General features: G+C 39.8%; 1 protein-coding gene across 5 annotated transcripts; it reads left to right on the top strand.

Annotated features, from left to right (window-relative positions):
* Positions 1-1542: 1542 nt before the first annotated feature.
* On the top strand, positions 1543-10469 carry fxyd5 (FXYD domain containing ion transport regulator 5). Of its 5 annotated transcripts, XM_054622350.1 has the most exons (10): positions 1602-1775; positions 3341-3386; positions 3767-3887; positions 5266-5409; positions 5497-5547; positions 6094-6168; positions 6567-6596; positions 6684-6758; positions 6850-6895; positions 7375-10469. In XM_054622350.1, the coding sequence occupies exons 3-10, from the start codon at positions 3842-3844 to the stop codon at positions 7382-7384; spliced, it is 477 nt and encodes a 158-aa protein (XP_054478325.1). In that variant the 5' UTR covers positions 1602-1775; positions 3341-3386; positions 3767-3841; the 3' UTR covers positions 7385-10469. The 5 variants fall into 5 exon arrangements, with proteins under 5 accessions (XP_054478324.1, XP_054478325.1, XP_054478326.1 ...); XM_054622349.1 differs by lacking the exon at positions 3767-3887 and having other exon boundaries at positions 1543-1775; positions 5257-5409; XM_054622348.1 differs by lacking the exon at positions 3767-3887 and having other exon boundaries at positions 1604-1775.
* Positions 10470-18380: the final 7911 nt, after the last annotated feature.

The raw sequence follows: 18380 nt of genomic DNA, 5'->3' as shown, positions 1-18380 counted from the left end.
TGTATTTTTTCCATGTGTGAGCACATTTCAAACGTCCCTGTCTGCATCTCATTTAAATAATTTAAATGCGAACACATTCCCATTCCAACACCACGATATAAAGATAACAAAAGCTGTTATTATTAAGTCTGATCTTACTTAGTGTACAAATGCATTTTACATTATGTTTTTGCATTCATTAATCACTGTCTGAAATGTACAGTATTTTCAAATGAAAATATACACATATATGTAAGGTTGTGAACCTACATCCACAAATAATTAAATATTGTCTGATGATTTTTAAACAACAAAAATGCTGAGCAAGAATGATTAAAAGAATGGAAAAAAGGAAGAAAATATTAGGATCTATTTTCTTCTAATCATATTTTTGTACAAGCAGATGTGATTGGCTACCTATCACTAACCAGGTTGCATTTCATAATATGATTGTCTGGAAGCATAAAATGGGCGAGTCAACAGTCTTATATTTTGCGACTGACACCCCCCATTGGCATGACTCGCCCTACTCTGTAACTGATCTGCCATACTCTGCCTTGATTGACTTAAAATGATATTCTTACATTATCTAATCCAACTATCCATTTCTTTTGCCTCTGGTATCCCCAGGTTAACGTTAACTCATAGCTCTGTCAGCACTGTTGCCGTTGTTTGTGTTGTTAGCAGCGTTAGCTGTCGGCTCAGCTATCACCATGTTGAGGGCCACATGTAGCCAATTCCTCAATCTAGTTATGCTCAGAATTTGGAATTTAGCAACATTAAGAATGCTTATAAAAAATATTTAACAATTGCTTTATTGAAGTGTGACCAACTGTCAGTACAAGCTGATCCAAAAGCATCAACAGCACTCAAAGACAAAGACTGTCGTGCTGACTGTCGTGTCGACAAAGACTAGTGTGGATGAATTGCAGGCTTTGTCTGTTGTAACAGCAAGATTTGTCCTCTTCAGTTTGGTGATGCTGCAATCTTGCAGCCTTGAAGCAATACTTGAAGACTGTGACTTAAAAAGCCTTAAGTGCAAATTAATGTGAAAGACATGGAGTGGTGGATGTTTTCTGTGGTAATATCTAAGTGAGTTAGATGTGTTTAATCTTTTTTTAATGAAGTTTTAAGATGTTCTCAGAAATACAATTGTTTCTTCTGTGGGTGCATGTTGAAAAGGTTGGTATTTAAAGTAAAGAATATAGTTCTTCACAGCCACACATATTTTAGAACATCCTCAATGGTGACGTTTACAAGGGAGGATATTTTATAAAACTGTTCACAAATAACAGGAAGCAAGAAATGCTTCCAATACGTATTGCATTTTTCAGTAGATCAACAGTTTGTCATTACGACAAGGTCATTCATTTCTTTTTTTTATGAGACAGCAACATTGAAACAGATGATGGATGGACAACTGTATGAACCTGGAGAAAGACTAAGACAGCTAGACAGGATGACAGACAGGGAAAGACACAGAATAAAAGAGCGCACGATACAGAAACAGAAATAAAGTAGGAAGAGAAGCTGCCGTGCTGAGAGACAGCTGAACTGCAGACAGCGATCGTAGCAGTGAGGGAGGGTGAAAGACTGAATGCCACAGAAGGAGGAGGCCATGTCATGAGGAAGAGTGGGTGAGCGAGAGATTGAAAAACTGAAACGGAGTTCAGACAATTGGATGAGGAAGTAGTGATGGTGAGCACATGGGTGTGGTCGGTTAGCAGCCTTTCAAAAGTGACAGACGGAGGAAAGCACCGTGGATGAATCTCTTTACTCACAGGATGGATACTAAGGTAAGCATAATAGCCTGGATGGATGATTAAATATTAGAGGGCTGAGGGGTTTTTTGGTGAGGCTGATGGAGGATGACAGACAAACGGATGAACGGACAGACAGAGAGTGAGTTAGAGTGCTAGATGTGACAAACAGGCAGGCAGGTCAGGCTAGGGGAAGGCAAAGACGCCTGTACAGCCCTGGGGAAACAGGCCTCATCTTGACATATGCTCTGGAGTGAAATGAAGATTGGCATGACCTGCTAATCTGAGCTGTCGCAGCTCATGACAACCACAGACGTTCACCTGTCACACCGCTCCACGCCCGGAGGATGAGCTGCCACCAGGAAAGGTCAAAGATCAAGATTCATTTTCTGCTGGGGGTGGATTCAAACCGAGCCACTGGCCCAGACTTCCATCCCTCACTCTACCTGCCTCTGCTGAATGTACCTGCTTGGCAGCTGTTATTCTCTGCATTGCTACAAAATCATGCAATATCGGACAGCTTTTTGCGTAATTCTCTTGGTCTATAGTGTTCTTGTTTCAAGCTAGGGGCAACATGTTGCGAGGGGGAGGAAAGAGTATGTCGCTCACCAGTAGGCCTACAGGATTTCCATTACGGTAAAAGGAGTTGTTTTGACACATCCTCCAATGGCATTTTTTAATTGGTGACAGTAGCAAACTTTCTTTTTATTGAAGTTTGATCAATAGTGCCACAAAGTTCAACACAGACATGTGTGGGTGGATTGCATACGCAATGTGCAGCCTCGATCACTCATTTTTGACAAATGAGTGATCGAGGCTGCAAAAAGTGTGGTTATGATATGTGTATCTTCTTAAGTTTGACATTCAAAGTACGAATCGTTTTTTGTTATGCTGCGTGAGATGTGTGGGAGATGTAGCCTGTGTGTTTCAGGAGGAAGGAGAGTTGGCCATGTGGTGCAAAACCTCAATGAGTGCAACTTCCTGTCTTGTAGATTTGTGCTGTACAAAATATTGCAAAGTGAATGCTCTCTCGCTTCAATACTTTTATTAACCATTTAGTGTACGGTACTAGTCAAAAGTCTACATTGTAGATTAATATTGAAGACATCCAAACTATGAAGGAACACATGTGGAATTATGTGGTAAACAAACAAATGCTCAACAAACCAGAATATGTTTTATATTTTACATTCTTCAAAGTAGTTGAATGAGAAGGTGTGTCCAAACTTTTGACTGGTACCTTGTACTCATGCCCTGGTTAAGCAATTGTAACATTATAACTGTGGCTAAAGAGATGTGAATAAATCCTGTCTTTCTGTGTGCTCATGAGCAAATGTTTTTTTTGCATGTTATGTATCTGCTCCAATCCTCTGCAACAGATCCAGTGTCTGCATTTATAGTACATGACCTGACCTCATTTATGGACTCATCTATAATATATGAGGAGCTCTAAATTACTTTTGCAGCTCCTACAAATTGTGATAAAACTGCACAAGTTGAAAATCAACTTGTTAAGATACCAGTTGAGATACAACTTTGTTTATACTTTCTACAATATTGTGTTACCTCCTCTCCTCTAATGTTTTTTTTTTGTCTTTCAGATGTATTTTACCTCCTTGGCATTCTTCCTGCTTATTATGTTTAAAGGTGAGTGTATTGAGTTTAAAGCGAGTCTATGTAACTTTTGATGAACAGCAGCCATTTTGATCCCAAGTCACAACAGCAGGATAATGCTATGCTAAAATATAAATGCTAAAATGAAGTAGTATTACAGGTTACAAGTGCCATAACGTTTGAAAAGTGAAGCACCAATGTCAGTGGCCCAGTAACATCTATCTGAAGTTGCTAATATTGCACCTGGGCCACACTGCCTACCTCTACTTGAGCATGAAAACACACATTGTTGCTGCTGCGGTTCTGAATCTTCAGGCCCTATATTTCTGCATTAATATTGCCTTTGATTATGGTCATCATTTATGTAATGTTTCATTGCATTTCATCATAAATGTCATCAATATTCATTTTAGATTGCAAAAAATTGTGTGCAATTGTACACTGCCGCCCTACTCATGTGTGCTGTCTGGACGCGCTAATCTGTTAACATGGGCGCCGATGTGAAAGAGGTTCCGCAACGCACACGCTGCTCAGGTAGGCAGTGTTGCCCGAGCGTTAGCCGCCATAAGCTACTGGTCAAATGAAGTAAAACTGTAGCAGCAAAGTCCCTGAGTGTATTTAATTGGGCAAGGTAGTGTTTTATTTCTCATGAGTTTGAAATATTGTTTGAAAGAGAAAGAATGTGTTATTTCTTTCTTTCAAAATTGTGTCACTTAATATGCAGCTTTCTAATTAGCAACTAAAAGGGGTACACCCACAGATTAATATGTCAACTCCATAAAATTATGGGACTTGCAAAAGACCAATTTTAAAAAGAATCGTCAAAATGGATGCAGTAAAGGCCAAGGTATTGCATTTTTTAAAAGACCTGCAGACCCTATTATGTGTAAATTCCCATATGCATGTCATCATCACGGGTATTTTCTCAGAGAGGATTAAACTCACCATTATGTGTAAAAAGAGAGGTGGAGTTCCCCTTAAAAAAAAGCTGATTTTTGTTTTCTTTAAGGCTTGTCACAAATATTCAAGTGCAGGATAATGTTGTAACTTCTAAGAATACAAGGTATACTTATATTAATAATGTGGATCCTGATGTGGGCTTGGAAGACTGAAGGGACACAGTCACACTAAACATCTTAGAACTGTAGATGACTGTAACATAAAAGGTTTACTACAAACCAAATTAAGGTTTTCATCCACACAATATATCTGACACATCAAAAATCAACCCATATGCCTGGTACTTAGTCAAGTACCAGGCATATGGGTTCATTAAAGTAGTGGAATCGGAGCATTAGCATAAGAAAGTAGAGCTTTTGAAGAGCTTTAGCATTATTTGGAAGGTGCTGAGAGTGTAAACAGACAACTGCCTCTCTGTCCTGCAGTCTCACACAACAATCCAGCTCTGTTGTAGCCAGAGGTTTTGTAAGAGCCCCTTCTTTGTGTGTGTGGCCCTGCCCCACTCACAGGACTTTAACTGTGACATACTCTCAGTACATCTGCGGGGCCCCTCTTGATGACATGGCCAGACACATTCTCAAGTCTGCCCTCTGCCAGGAATACATCAGAGCATTGTTCGAGAAAATCACAAGGGGTAAACAACACTGCTCTTTGTTCGTCCTATAAAGTTTACTGTATCAAGGCCGCGCTGTGAGGCTTCATCTGACTTGTGCTTTTGATGATTATAATGTGTGTCTTTTTTTCCCTCGCAGTGTCAAGGGCTAACACACCCACATCAAATGCAGTCTGTTAGCAACAATACGGCAAACCTAACAACAACCCTTACTCTCACTGTTATGGCGTTTTTGGCTATCCTGAGAAATGCCGCTTTGCAGCCTCACCAGTCTTGAGGTATCTCCTTTTCAATGTCAGTTTCATGTGAAATCAGTTATTTTCTTGACAGTCGTAACAGTAGGAGGAGCGGGAAGTAGTGTCACCAGAGATGCTGTCTCCACCCCGGAAACTTTGCCTTCTGAACGAACCACAAACAACAACATTAGCACCAGCAACCCAGTCAATGTCAACCCCAGCCCATCAGAAATGAAGACTTCAACAGGTAGACTGGTGTGTAGTAAGTGCTGTTTATGTGACGCCCAGAATTTAAATTCAGCCTGAGGTGATTTTTATGTTTCTATCCCTGCAGCTCCCAATGAGGGAACAACGAAACCAATAACAGAGTTCAAACCCACTTCAGGTAATAATCTGCACCATCTCCCTCATATATTTGAACACCCAGTTGGTGGAGCCATTGAGTTTGGCTTTAACATCCTCTCACATCAATAGCAAAGGCTTTCAGTGAGCTTTTCCTTTAAAACTAATTGTGAGGTAATTAGAATTTGTAAAACTCCCTGTACTTGTTGAGATAAAAAGAGGAGTGTTTCTGCTGCATTTTACAGGACCAGGGAAACGGGGAAGAAAACTAGAGTGAGAGCGACAGAGAGCGCACTGATATGCATTAAAAAGCATCAGCCTAAATGTCCTAAGAGAGCCATTCCACTGAAATATTCAAAGATTCAATTAGAAAAATGAGTTAAACATAGGAATGCCTCTTAATCTTATTATGTATGGACTCATATGGCAAAGATAAAGAGTCAATATGTCCCAAAATAAAATGGTCCTATATATAAAATGATGCTTTTGCATCATAAAACTGTGTATTATATGACTTATATTAAATACAGAGGGAAATCGGAAATAAAGACAAGGTGAGGAAACTGTTTTTACTGTCTATATTTTTCAGCAACGTCAGTGACAACCTCCCCATCCACAACTGTGAAAACCACCAAAAACGGAAACTATCAAGAAGTTGCCTGGGGTATCTAAAAATTTTACTACTACATAGTTACCTTAAATGCCACAGGCATTGCGGTTTTATTGTTATCTCATGGCAGACTGACAGTATCATAATTCCCTGTCTTCCAAACAAAGCCCATGGCGGAGGGGTAGAACAGAGCACCTCACTTCCACTCTTGCCAACAGATTAATGCTCGATTGTACCTTATGCATGAAGAGATACGATATTTGTGTCCTCCTGCTGTGCTGGCTTACCATAGATAGGGTTTTGATACAACATCAACGGCATGTCAGCGAGGCCAGTAGATCTGTCACGCTATCTCTGACTGTTGTTCCTCGGTGATCCTCTTCCTCTTTTTTTGTGTAGAAGCTCAGTCAAACTAAATTCAATACTTTCCATTGCACTTTTACTTCTTATAGATCCGAAGTGGGAAAAAGATTTCATCTATGGTGAGAAGCTACATTTCACAGTTTTTTTTTTTGTTCTTTCCTTTTGTGTCTATGGTTGAGTGTTTGATTCATGTTTTATGTGTCCAGATTATGAGGCCCTGCGCTATGCTGGACTAACCATTGCAGCAGTGCTTTTCATGGTGGGAATCATGGTCATTGGCTGTAAGTGCTACTCTGAAAACATTTTTGTAAAACACTGTTATGCTGTATATTGAACTGGCCTTCTCATTCTTTTGCTTATCTCTAACTGTAGGTGGCCGGGCCTGTCGGCTGGCCAGATGTCACAAAAGGTCACCAAAGTAAGTACAAACAGCTTTTTGTTTCATTCATTCTAGGGAATGTTCAAATTCTGTATTTTTGCAGTGTTTGAGGGTTGCATGATTAGCACAAGTGCTGAATAATTTAAGACAATGAAAGCTGATAGACAGTCTAAATTACAGTCCATGTGCATGAAGGGTAGCCGTGCTTATATCACGCTCTTGGGAAACTGCAGTTGAATGATTTGAGTAATTTATATCACAAGCTACTGGATGATATATGGCAAACAATCATTCATTTCAGACATATTATAGCTCAACAGAATGCTGACTAAAATCTCTGTGATGATTAATAGGTCAAAAAGATTATGATTAAGCCATTTGTTGGGCAAAACCGTAACAGAACAACTGAAAACCACATTGTTTATTTTCCATACTGTCGTGTGTTTGCGTATGTTAAATATAATTGATGGCTTAAATCTTGTTTGATTCCTTAATGGTTCTGTGTGTTTATTTTCCAGATCATATTGAGTGGTCCAAGGATAGTGACAGAGAGCATCCAACCAACCGGGACTCCAGCAAGAGAAAAAAAATCACTATTTGTGTGAATGTAGATTGACTGACTGTATGCTGCTTGTTAACAGTGTCATAGAAAAACACTCAATAAACATAGAAAACATGAATTATGCTGACAAGTGGAAAAAAGGAACCATCACCCGCTTAATCTTTGTCTAACATCATTTCTATACCTGGCAGAACTGCACTGAAAAGTGATTATTTGTCTTTGCAAATAATGAGGACATGTTTCATATTTTAATCACACCTTCAACCATGAAGCAGGCTTGTATCTAATGACCTTTTATCTTATAACTGATAACACAGCCATAGGCAGTGTCTCACAGCCAGGATTATTATTAAAGGTTGTGAAGAATAACCCCATAATATCCCATATTTGAAAATCTCGTACAACACCAAGACTGAACCTGGGTCACTTCCTCCTCCTGATAAATACTACACGCTTTTTACACTTTCAATCTCAACAAAAACGTGATATTTAGTAAGGCGTGTCTAAGCCTCTTAGTGGCTCTATGCTTATAAGTGAGTAAAGCCCTAGATTCAACAAGATCCACTGGCGCATTATCTTTGCATTCATGTGGCATCAAATGATGCAGACAATAAACTGTGAAAAAAACCAAGCATTCTATATCAGATTTAAAGTCAAAAGGAACACAGAGTTCAGCATGCCTATATGATATACAATAGTATTCACTGTTCTAATTGCTATCAGAACAAAATCAAGGAGAGAGCAGATGTACAAACAGAATTTATTCATGATTTGATATGACTGCAATTGTCTTCTCAGGAGCTAGAGATGGTTATGTATATATACTTCTTAAATATTTATATAATGAAAAACATCTGAATGTCATCGCCACAAATAATAGGTAGAGTATGGGTTCATCTGGATACACAAGAGATACAAACATGTATTTAACATTAAGTCCAAATTAACTTTTTTTGCTGCAATATGATACTAAAATACATTAATACATCATTTTACATAAAAAAGCTTTTGGAATTTTTTTTACACAGAATTTATAATTGAACAATGGAGAGAAGACATCACCCCTTAACAACAAATATATAAAAGGACCATTTGGCCAAATATAAAACATTTCCATTAAGAGACACAATGAAAATATTTAGGTCAGTAAATACATACAATATATTAATAGCTAGAATAACTGGATAAGGTCTGACAATGGCTTTAGAGCGGTGGTTCTGAAAGCTGTATACTGTGCAACTTCAGCAATCACTACTTCGCTACTCGAGAAGACACAAGCAATGGAGAAAACATTTTGTACATGCACATTTAGAAAAACAAACAAACTGCAAAGCGAGAAAACAACCAGATACAAAAACGTGCTGAAAAGAACAGAAAACGAAATACAAGAATGTTGCGTGTGTGCGTGTGGCCCTACCTCCGTGAGTATGTGTGCGCCTCTGTGTCTGTCAGCGGCTAATCTTGGATCTGGGGCAGCAAACTGCATTATATTTTGGTTTCCCAGTTGAAGGTCAATCACACGGTCTCAAAACAACTTTTATTCCCTGTTTTATACTGCCACTGACTGCCTGCTGACTCCTGACTCAATACTCTTAACCAGACCCCGAATGATGGGGGCCGCTAGTGATAGCACAGCTGAGTGCATCACAGACCCCAGAGCTACGCTGTGCCTAGAGACACAGTGTAGGGAAATAGGTCGCACACTTTGTTGTATTGGACGGTGTGTTGGATAACAGCTAACGAAACTACGAGTACACACTGCTGAGTGCATCACTGCAACTCAGCTACTGCTACACGGGCTAAGAATGTTTGTGAGTTTAAATTCAGTTTTTTGCAAGATTGTATGATGTGTCTTATATGATGACATCAAGCAAACTGCTTGCATATATTGCCACTTATTTTTGAGTTTTAATGAAATGTGTTTAACAACGCTAAACAGCCCTTATGTGTCTAGACTGCAGGTTAGCCAATAGTGGGTTGTATTAATTCAATCACACGTTGGTCATTGCAGACACGCCTGATGGAGATCTGCACCCTTTATAGTTAGTATTTGGTTGTGTTTTCGGTATTTGCCACATTTTTTCTAAATGCCGTTCACATTGATGAAGATGTTTTCTTCATTTGCTTGAGTTTTGTTTATTACCTTGTGTGTTCTGAAGCTGTAGTACATAGAGATTTTAGGGACACTGTACTAAAATAATCAGCCAGTTTAAAAAAATAATAAAAAAGCGTAACCTCAATCTTAACATACATTGCATTGACAAAAAGAACAAAAGCTCAACATCTACCATGAGTAGTGTCACAGCAGAGAGGCTATACAGAAAGGAATAACTGAGTTAAGTTTGGTCACATGCTGGGAGCAGGCTGGAACAACTACTGCATTGCTCTGCAGTGTGTTTGCTTTCTCTAATTTGGCAAAAAAAAAAAAAAAAAAAAATCATTGAAAGAGAAACACTGCTAAAATGTTAAATTGTGGTTTGTTTGTCCAACAGAAAAAGTGGATATGACTAAAAACATAAAAACATGACATTAAAAATTGTTTTGTACTGCGATTTTTGTCCAATTGTACTCCCTTTGAAATGTTGACAGATATTGAAGGCTTATTGGGCAATGCTATGATTTTTAGAAATAACACAAACTGTACACACAGTGCTCAACTACGAACAGTAAAACAAATGCACAAACAATAATCACATCTGCCAATTTGTTTGTATTTAATATACCGGGATGCATCATTTTTAAGGCAACGCCTCAGCACAAATCTATAGCTACTGTACACCCTGAAGAGGACGTGACTGCAGAATTGTTTTTGCTCACAAGTCTGCAAGATTTAGTGGCAGCAAAGTGAGATCCTGCTTTGACAAATCCAGTGTTTAACCCCATGTAGCCATTCCCTGTGTTCCTTTCTCCATTAAAAGTGTCCTCATCAAGCCACCAATGAAATACTGTCATGTCAAACAGGAGCAGGTCCCATTCCCCTTTAACATTTACCACAGAAAGTTTCCTTCTCCAATTTGGAAGCAATAAGGCAACCAGTGCCTCAGGTTCCTGGACAGAAAGCTTTCTTTCACAGGGCATGATTGATTTCCATTTAAATGAAATCAGAGAAGCCGTCATGCTCTCTATGGATGAAACAAAGGCATTGATGGTATTTTCCCAATTATCTCCATCTTTATTTGATTTGTGAGATTGTATCCCTCACTCACACTTTCTACCAGTAGAAAAGTTCTGTATTACAATCTGCGGCACTCACTGAACGCCTTTCAAAACAAAACAGAGAGAGGGAAAAGAAAAACATCATCATTCATTGCGCTCAATACATTTGCTGCCCTGCAATAATGTTCACACTGCCTACTTCCACTTGTTTCTTTTTTACTGAGGTTGAGAAGCGGGGGAACCAGTTTTTACCTTCCTTTTGCACTGCCTCCTGTCATTGCTAATGGGCCAGGAACAGAAGGTGCCAGACAAGTGAACAGGAGAATGAAGTGAGCACTGGCCTGGCTTTGCTCGGATTAGCATGGTTTGTCTAACTCATCGACCATTGCACAAGGACAGGTCTTTTTCATGTGCACCAAATCAAACGCAAATGTATTTTCACTGCATAGCTGATGGGAATAATTTCTTGTTTCAGGTAGTAAAAAAGAGGGGGAGCTCTGGCTGTGCTAAATTATCCCTTTTAACAAAAGAAGCTTTAAGCCATATTCACTGGCTTTGATTTGGATTCCTCAAATAGAATCCAATTAGAAGGTTTGAATGTGTTCCAAATGTCCCTGGATAAATTGCGTGTATGTGGAGCATAAACGTCTGTGACAAAGACAAGAGTATACAACGGTAAAAAAAAAAAATGTATATATATTGCATTTGTATTGATAAGAGCGAGCAATGAACTGAATGGTGAGAAGCAGGATGTTGTGCAAAGAAGTCTAACTGTCCTGAGTCAAAGTGTAGAAGATGACATAGCCCCATGCATTGCTCCTCTCTTGTCTGTTATTGAGACTGCTACTCCACCAGGAACTAGACGGCCCCTTTCTGGTCCTGCTCTGTAGGCACGAAGTAGATCCTGAAGAGAGACAGGTAGGACAGGCAACAGGAAGGGAATACAGGGGGAGGGGGAGGGGGGGAGACAGGGCAAAAGTATGTCATCTTCAAGATATTTTTAGGCTCTATTTCAGTTTGTTAGCAGAAAGACACAAGAAACAACTCTGCATGTCAGAATTCAGGAAACGACACGTCTGCCTCATGCTGCAGGGCTCTGACAGGTGCACGGCGACTGCACCACCTCAAAACACAGCTCATCCCCAGGTGGGACTTATAAATCTGGCAAGGCACTGTTGATCCAACAAGCCAGAGGTTGCTGTGTGATTAAGCCCCTTTTCAGCAGAGCGATCAGTCAGCACCAAACACTGCCAGAGCTGACTGCAGCCCCGGGAGGCAGCCAGTAATCCTGCAGAGGAATTTATTTAACCCTTGCAGATTGTCTTGGGCGTCTGCTCCACAATGGCAGTTCGAGGGACAAACTTGAACTTTGTAACCTCTCTGAACCCGACCTGCAGGTCATGTATTACAACTGCACCCCAGAACAAAAGACAAAGCAAAGAGAGAGCGTACAACTGTATAACTGGTTTTGGCTGTTCTGCTGTCTGAGTGCTGTTGGCAGATTGTTGTCAGGACGTCAAGTTCATGTTTACAGGATTTGTTATTATTTCTGAGTTGACTCATCTACTCAGCTGGTCATGAGGTAAGCTTTGGGACAAGTAAGGTCCTGTCCCATTCGGTCATACAGACCCATTGGCACTGTCTCAAGGCTATTGTTTGATGGTTAACATGGGAAGGGTTATAGATGGGGAGTGTTCAGTGGTGGCAGTAGAGGGCCTCAGGCTGAGACACTAATTGTACTGTACAAGTCCAGACAGGCTCAGGTGGGTGGATGCCGGTTACGTTTTTCCACCTGTTTTTATCTGATTTGATGCTGTGAGATGAGGTAGGGTTCACTGGCAAGGCAGCAGAACGGCTGTTACCCACCAGACTGGTTCTGTCACCCGTAGGCTGACTAAGCATAAAGTGGAATGTGCGTCTCTCAAATATCAACTTTAAAAAGTGGAGAAATTTGATCTTACCCTTGCTGTCGATTGTGCAAGTTGCGTCTTACTAACAGTATTGCTGCAAGAAAGAAAAATGAAAAAAGGTCAAGCCTAAACAAGAGAAAAGTTCATATTTGCTTAGGTGTTAACAAGGCAAACAGGGACTACAGAGATCTCAGCCATGCATCTGTCAGCTGTGAAAACAAAACAGAAATGATTTCACATTAAACTACATTATGTCCAAGCAAAACACAGAATACTTACTGATTATTGCAGCTCCTGAAAGAGTCAACACAGTCATAGCCACAACGATGATGATCAGGGTTGAATGATCTAAAAGAAAGAGGTAGGTAAGGTGAGTTGATACCAGTATATGATATTATAAATCCTTGTTGATATGTATTCAACATTTTTTATACATGTACTGTATCACAAATTTTAATTGAAATACGTCTCTCACCTGGTGTTTCACTTCGACCTTCAGATTCAGCGAGGCCAATAGGATCCCGATCTACAGTTAAGTGGCAAAAAGAAGAAGGAATCGCACTAAGTATATGGGCATGAACTTGTGTCTACAAAGAGGCTTCAGAAGAATTGCATCTCTTGAAGAAAGGCTGCTTCTCCAGGAGCCGACTGCCCTGTTCTAAACAGATCTGTAATTCTATCAAGTGTCCATCAAAGCGAAGATGAGGAGCGACAGAGAGAGGCGTGGAGAGAGAATGAGAATGCCAATGTTGATTAGCTGACCAGCAGGATGGTGGAGATGTTGACGTGTTCATTGGCCTTTCGGCAGAATCCACAGGGCCCCTCCAGGGAGCTAATTGATTCCATTCAGGGCTTAATGGTTGGGAGGAGGGAAAGCCAACAGGGGCCACAGCCCAGAACATTTCACTGGACTAGAGCAACCTATACACAATGCTGACTAACTGACAATACTTACAGAGGCCATAACCTTCACATAATCTCCTCTGAACAGCTGCTGTTACAGTGTTTGTGGGTGTAATGCAGAAGAAACTAGAAAATCCTACTGCCCTTCAATCCACACTTTGGAATCGAGGGAATAAACTCACCTTGAGGTTTATATGAATCCTCATCATCATCATTACCTGTGAAGTAGGGAGAAAACAGCTGTTTGAACACACAGTACAGAAATACATGTTATTCAAGTTTTTCTGAAGTGAGTTTAGGACCAAAAAAAAAAAAGAATATGAAAACTATAAACAAGAATCAATATTGTGCACAGAAAACGATAACCCATTTGAAAGGCAATAACAAAACTGAAAACAAAAAAACACAGCCATAAACAAACGACCAAACCTGTAATTAACAAACAAAACTAAAAATGCGGAAGAAAAAATTGTTATTGTGAAAGTTTCAAGTGAGAGTCATCGCTCAAAACCATGCATTTAGTGAACTGAAAGGTGTTTTTTTTAAGCTATTCTGTTTGACATTTAAAATCTGACTGGAATTACTCTTGACACACTCTTGTTTATTACTTACTATACGTTGTCTAAAGGACCCATTAAACTTACCTGAAGTCAAAAGAAGGACAACATATTGGAACCGATGACAGTCATGGAGACATGTAGAAACAAGCTAAGGACAAGGTGTGATAATTCCTTTCAAAACAAATTACCAGAACTTGTTCTTTGTTGTTGCGTATGGGTGTGATCTCTAAATCGAATTCAATCTCAGTTTAAATAAAACCTGTCTATTTGTGTCACTAAATTGCCCTAAATTGACTTTGAGCACAAACTAGTTACATTCACTTGACTTGTTGAAAGGCGCTATGACAACTGTGTCCAGCTGATTGAAAGGCTTCCTGTTTTTCTTTATTTTACAGATAAAGATGCATTACATACCTCTGTCAGCGGATCCTTCAGTCTCTTCTGAAACAGCTGCAAAAAAAGGTTTAGAGTTAGAATCCTTCACAATACAATTTTTAAAGGTTAATATTTTTCACAATCCATAAAACTTTATACATTCAGAGGACTTTACAGCCACAAACTATTTGGGCTACAGTAAATTAAAATGGCAAACTTTTATTGCATACATTCGGTGGAGTCTATTAGCTGTGCTGTTCTGGTATCTTATCATTTATGTCAAGAAAGTACAGCATTAAGCATAGTGTTGCTAATTTCACATGCATGTTTTTCATAATGTTATTCTTATACGTACAAACCTTTAGTTTCACTGTTGCACCCTCATTTTTAGGGGGTTGTATAATTCAAAAGTGAGTGCATACATTTATCTGCACAGACAGTGCACATACATAGATAGGTGAGGAACACATGCCGGCACAGGGATGCAAAGACCCTGATTAGATGTTTATCACCTGCAAGAGTCACACAGAGATGAGAACATACCAGTAGCAGCTGGCAGCATCAGCAGCAGACACAGGAACAGCAATCGCATCATCTTCAAATGCTGCGGGGGGGAAAAGAAACCAAGATAAAAATATCTGCTATTAATATTCAGCCATTGATGTGTGCGAAGTCTTGGTATTTTGGTTATGAGATAGGGTGAGATGGAAAGCAGCAATGCTGTCTATTACTGGGGCTTGTGAGGCACTTTGAGTTTCAGGATCACATAATGCTGTGAGTGGAAAATCACAATTTCTGACCCAGCTACCAATTCCTTGTACAGTTTTAACTGGTTTAAAGTAAGCATGCAAAATCTAGATTGTAATCTGAGATGGGTGGTGATGAGGGGGGTCAGTGACTGACACACGTATTTCCCATAGTGCTCAGCAGAAAAAACTGTTCTGAGTATTTGGTCACAGTCAGCTTTTACCAAGTGTCAATTCAACATTTTCCCCTCCCTAAGCAAAGCCTGGGTGCAATGCCAGGTGTTGAGCAACCAAAAAAGTGTCCAATGATGTCCTCTGAAAAAAATGTTTTTTTGTTTATTCTATCCTGCTAAGCAATATTCTTGTTATGGTAATTGGGAAAGAAAAAGTTCGAGCTTGATTTCCCTTGAACACATATTCAACTGTCAACTTTACAGGAGCCTTGGCTCACATTGGCTGTGATTTTTTTTTTTGGTGTATTGTTGTTCTTCAGGAGAAATCCCACAACTTCCTCATGACACAGGGCTCAAAACAAACCCTACATCCTCTCCCCATCACCACCACAACCACATAGATGTGAAACGCAGATGTTCTTGGCACGCTGAAACAAAGCCCCAGCTGTATCCAACACAATGTGAATGGAGATATTTTTGAAATGGGAAAACATGTGAATGACTTCTCTTCCAGTCTAGGCCCCGGATGAAGACTAATTTGCCAGATTTAGCCATTGAGTTTGGCATGGGATCAGGAACCAATAGCCATACAATGTTTGATACTGCGCACAGATGGAACTCTCCGATTGAACTTTGCGCCAAATGTTGTACTGTAGGCGCTTCTTCATTGTTAGCAGTGCCCATTGTGTATTTGTTTTCCTTAATAGTTAATGACTATGCGGAAATAACTGAGGTCACCCTCATTGTTAAGGTGCAGGGCTGTGAGGGACAGCACAGAGCAGTTACCAACTTACTGTTTCCTACTTATTTACAATTAATGGAAGTGGATTATGCTCACTGTATGGTGAGTAAATTCTAATTCCCATTTTTGGGGCAAGGAAGTGAAAAAGATAGAGACATGGGCATTAAGACTGTAGACTATTCAACATTAGTTAATTCTTTCCAAAAGGTTTTTGACAGTTTTAATAATACCTAGGCATCAGGAATCTGGCAATAAACTGTAATCACGTCTATAAATGCTGCCATGGTAGTCAATGTCTAAAAAAACTTTCATTTGAGACAAATGTCCAACCTGTAGGGCCGCACAAGACGATTCCAGCCCAGTCCGCAACAAGATTATCTTGATGCTAAATTAGCGGAACAGCATTAAGATCTATTTTTGTTGACTATATTAAATGATGCTAATCACACAACTGAGGCTGATTGGATGGGGAGTGCAGTGTGGGCTGTTCTGGCCTCTTGAATAGCTGCAGTAAATCTCCAAATGCAAACAACCTAAGACGCTGCAAATAAAATCCCCTTCTGTATCCAATTTGCTTTTCAGAGTCGCTTTGGGTAAAATAATAAGCTGATCCAATTTGGAAATATTTATCAACCCAGTCCACTGCCTCTGTATCAAAATGGCTCCGGACGCTAGTATTATTTTTCAAATTGGGTAATATATTCTTGTACATTTGAATGCCGATTGAATTTGCTCTTTAATACCAGACCCAATTTGCAACATATAATAACCAGTGGCTTGGTTATAAAGCAGACATGCCAGCTGGCTGCTGGCTAAAGATGCAAAGATTATAGAAAGTAAATGTGGGAATTTTATAAAACTGGATTGCAGTGATATAAGAAAGGCATATTCTGCTTGTTGCTGGAGGGTTAAATTGTCTTGTTTTTGTTCCAGTTTTCAAGACGCAGCTCTCCATTGACAGGATTAACCCTGAACCTCATACCTGTCTGGCCAGCCTACCTAAATCTTGTTTACAAGGTTTATTTTTGAATGATGAACACATTCCACTCTTTCCAATATACACAGTACAATCTATACCAACAAAACACACACACACACATATGGAGGTTTACTACATGTACATAAACAGAACTACTTGCAGTGACACAGACTATCTCTTTCTTATCAGCTCGCACTGATAACAGCTCTCTGCTCAACCACTGTGCATCCCGGACAAGACTCCCACACCAGTGATAACAATCGCTAACGTCAAAGATATTAGAACTGCTGTGGCCTAGTGAGTTCATAGGAAAACAAACACAGAAGATAGGAAAAAGGACTTTGATTATTGTAAGGCTGTGTTAACACTAAAACAGACCTGCTCAAAAAACACAATGATTTGATAAAAGTGGTAGCTTACTCTGGTTCAGTGAAGTAGGAAAATATTCTTATTGAAATGTTTACTCAACTCTGCCATCTCTACCAGAGCTGTTTATCATAGCGAGGTTGATGCAATTTTTTTCTAAAACATAACATACACTGCTATGCCACTGGGCCGCAGACACGGCAAAAAGGGAAATGATGACAACTTTAAATTAAGCAAAACTCACAATACCTCAGTTGATGCCACGCAGACCAGTGAACAATCCACCATCGATAAGTTGTGGGTGACACCTTAGCAGTTATTTCCAACACATGTGGTGTGTGGCTGACTAACTGTTGAGCATGAGGCCAATGAGGCCGACAGCTAAACAACTAAGAGGATATGAGAGTGTGTACAGCTGTCACATATCCTGCAATTGCCTACTCTCTCTCTCTCTCTCTCTCTCTCTCTCTCTCTCTCTCTCTCTCTCTCTCTCTCTCTCTGCATGTGTAAAAATACAAACCCTGTGAACACACAGGAATGAACAGATATGAGACTACCATTACACCGAAAGACATTTGTCATTTTATACCTCTACTGTGACTGAAATAGCAACAACGCGATTTTAGGGCATGGAGGGCTCTGGGCACGAACACCTCAGCTTAACCTTTTTTATCAGATGGAGACAAAGCCGTTTTGTCTTTGCTATGTTCACACCATCACAAGAAATCCCCCAGTCACGTTGAGGGTTTTTCACAGTCAAGTCTATCTTAAATGCAGCCTCATCCCTCGCCTAAGAAACAAGCACCACAAAATGTGCTAAAGAAATGCAAAGATCAGCTGTTTCAGCAAATATTTGGTGGCCATGCTTCACCTTCCTGAGCAAGCAGCTTGATTAACAACGGCAGAATAACACTTTATTTGTTTGCAGACCAATATAACAGGTCAAAAAGTTCACTCATGAACACACTGTAAATGGTTGACAATGGAAGTGGGAAAAGGAGTGCTGCAGTGTGAAAGTCAGTTTTTTATATATTATTTACAACACCCTCACC

Source organism: Anoplopoma fimbria, chromosome 20, assembly GCF_027596085.1.
Source record: "Anoplopoma fimbria isolate UVic2021 breed Golden Eagle Sablefish chromosome 20, Afim_UVic_2022, whole genome shotgun sequence".
NCBI classification, from domain to species: Eukaryota; Metazoa; Chordata; class Actinopteri; order Perciformes; family Anoplopomatidae; genus Anoplopoma; species Anoplopoma fimbria.
This window is presented reverse-complemented; position numbering and strand designations above follow the sequence as displayed.

Bases quoted from the DNA above. Each gene is read 5' to 3' on its own strand.
- fxyd5 (XM_054622347.1), top strand. From the start codon at position 5,175: ATGCCGCTTTGCAGCCTCACCAGTCTTGAGGTATCTCCTTTTCAATGT. The intron at 5,548-6,093 runs GTAATAATCTGC...TATATTTTTCAG, and splicing joins AGAGTTCAAACCCACTTCAG to CAACGTCAGTGACAACCTCC. The intron at 6,597-6,683 runs GTGAGAAGCTAC...TTATGTGTCCAG, and splicing joins GGAAAAAGATTTCATCTATG to ATTATGAGGCCCTGCGCTAT.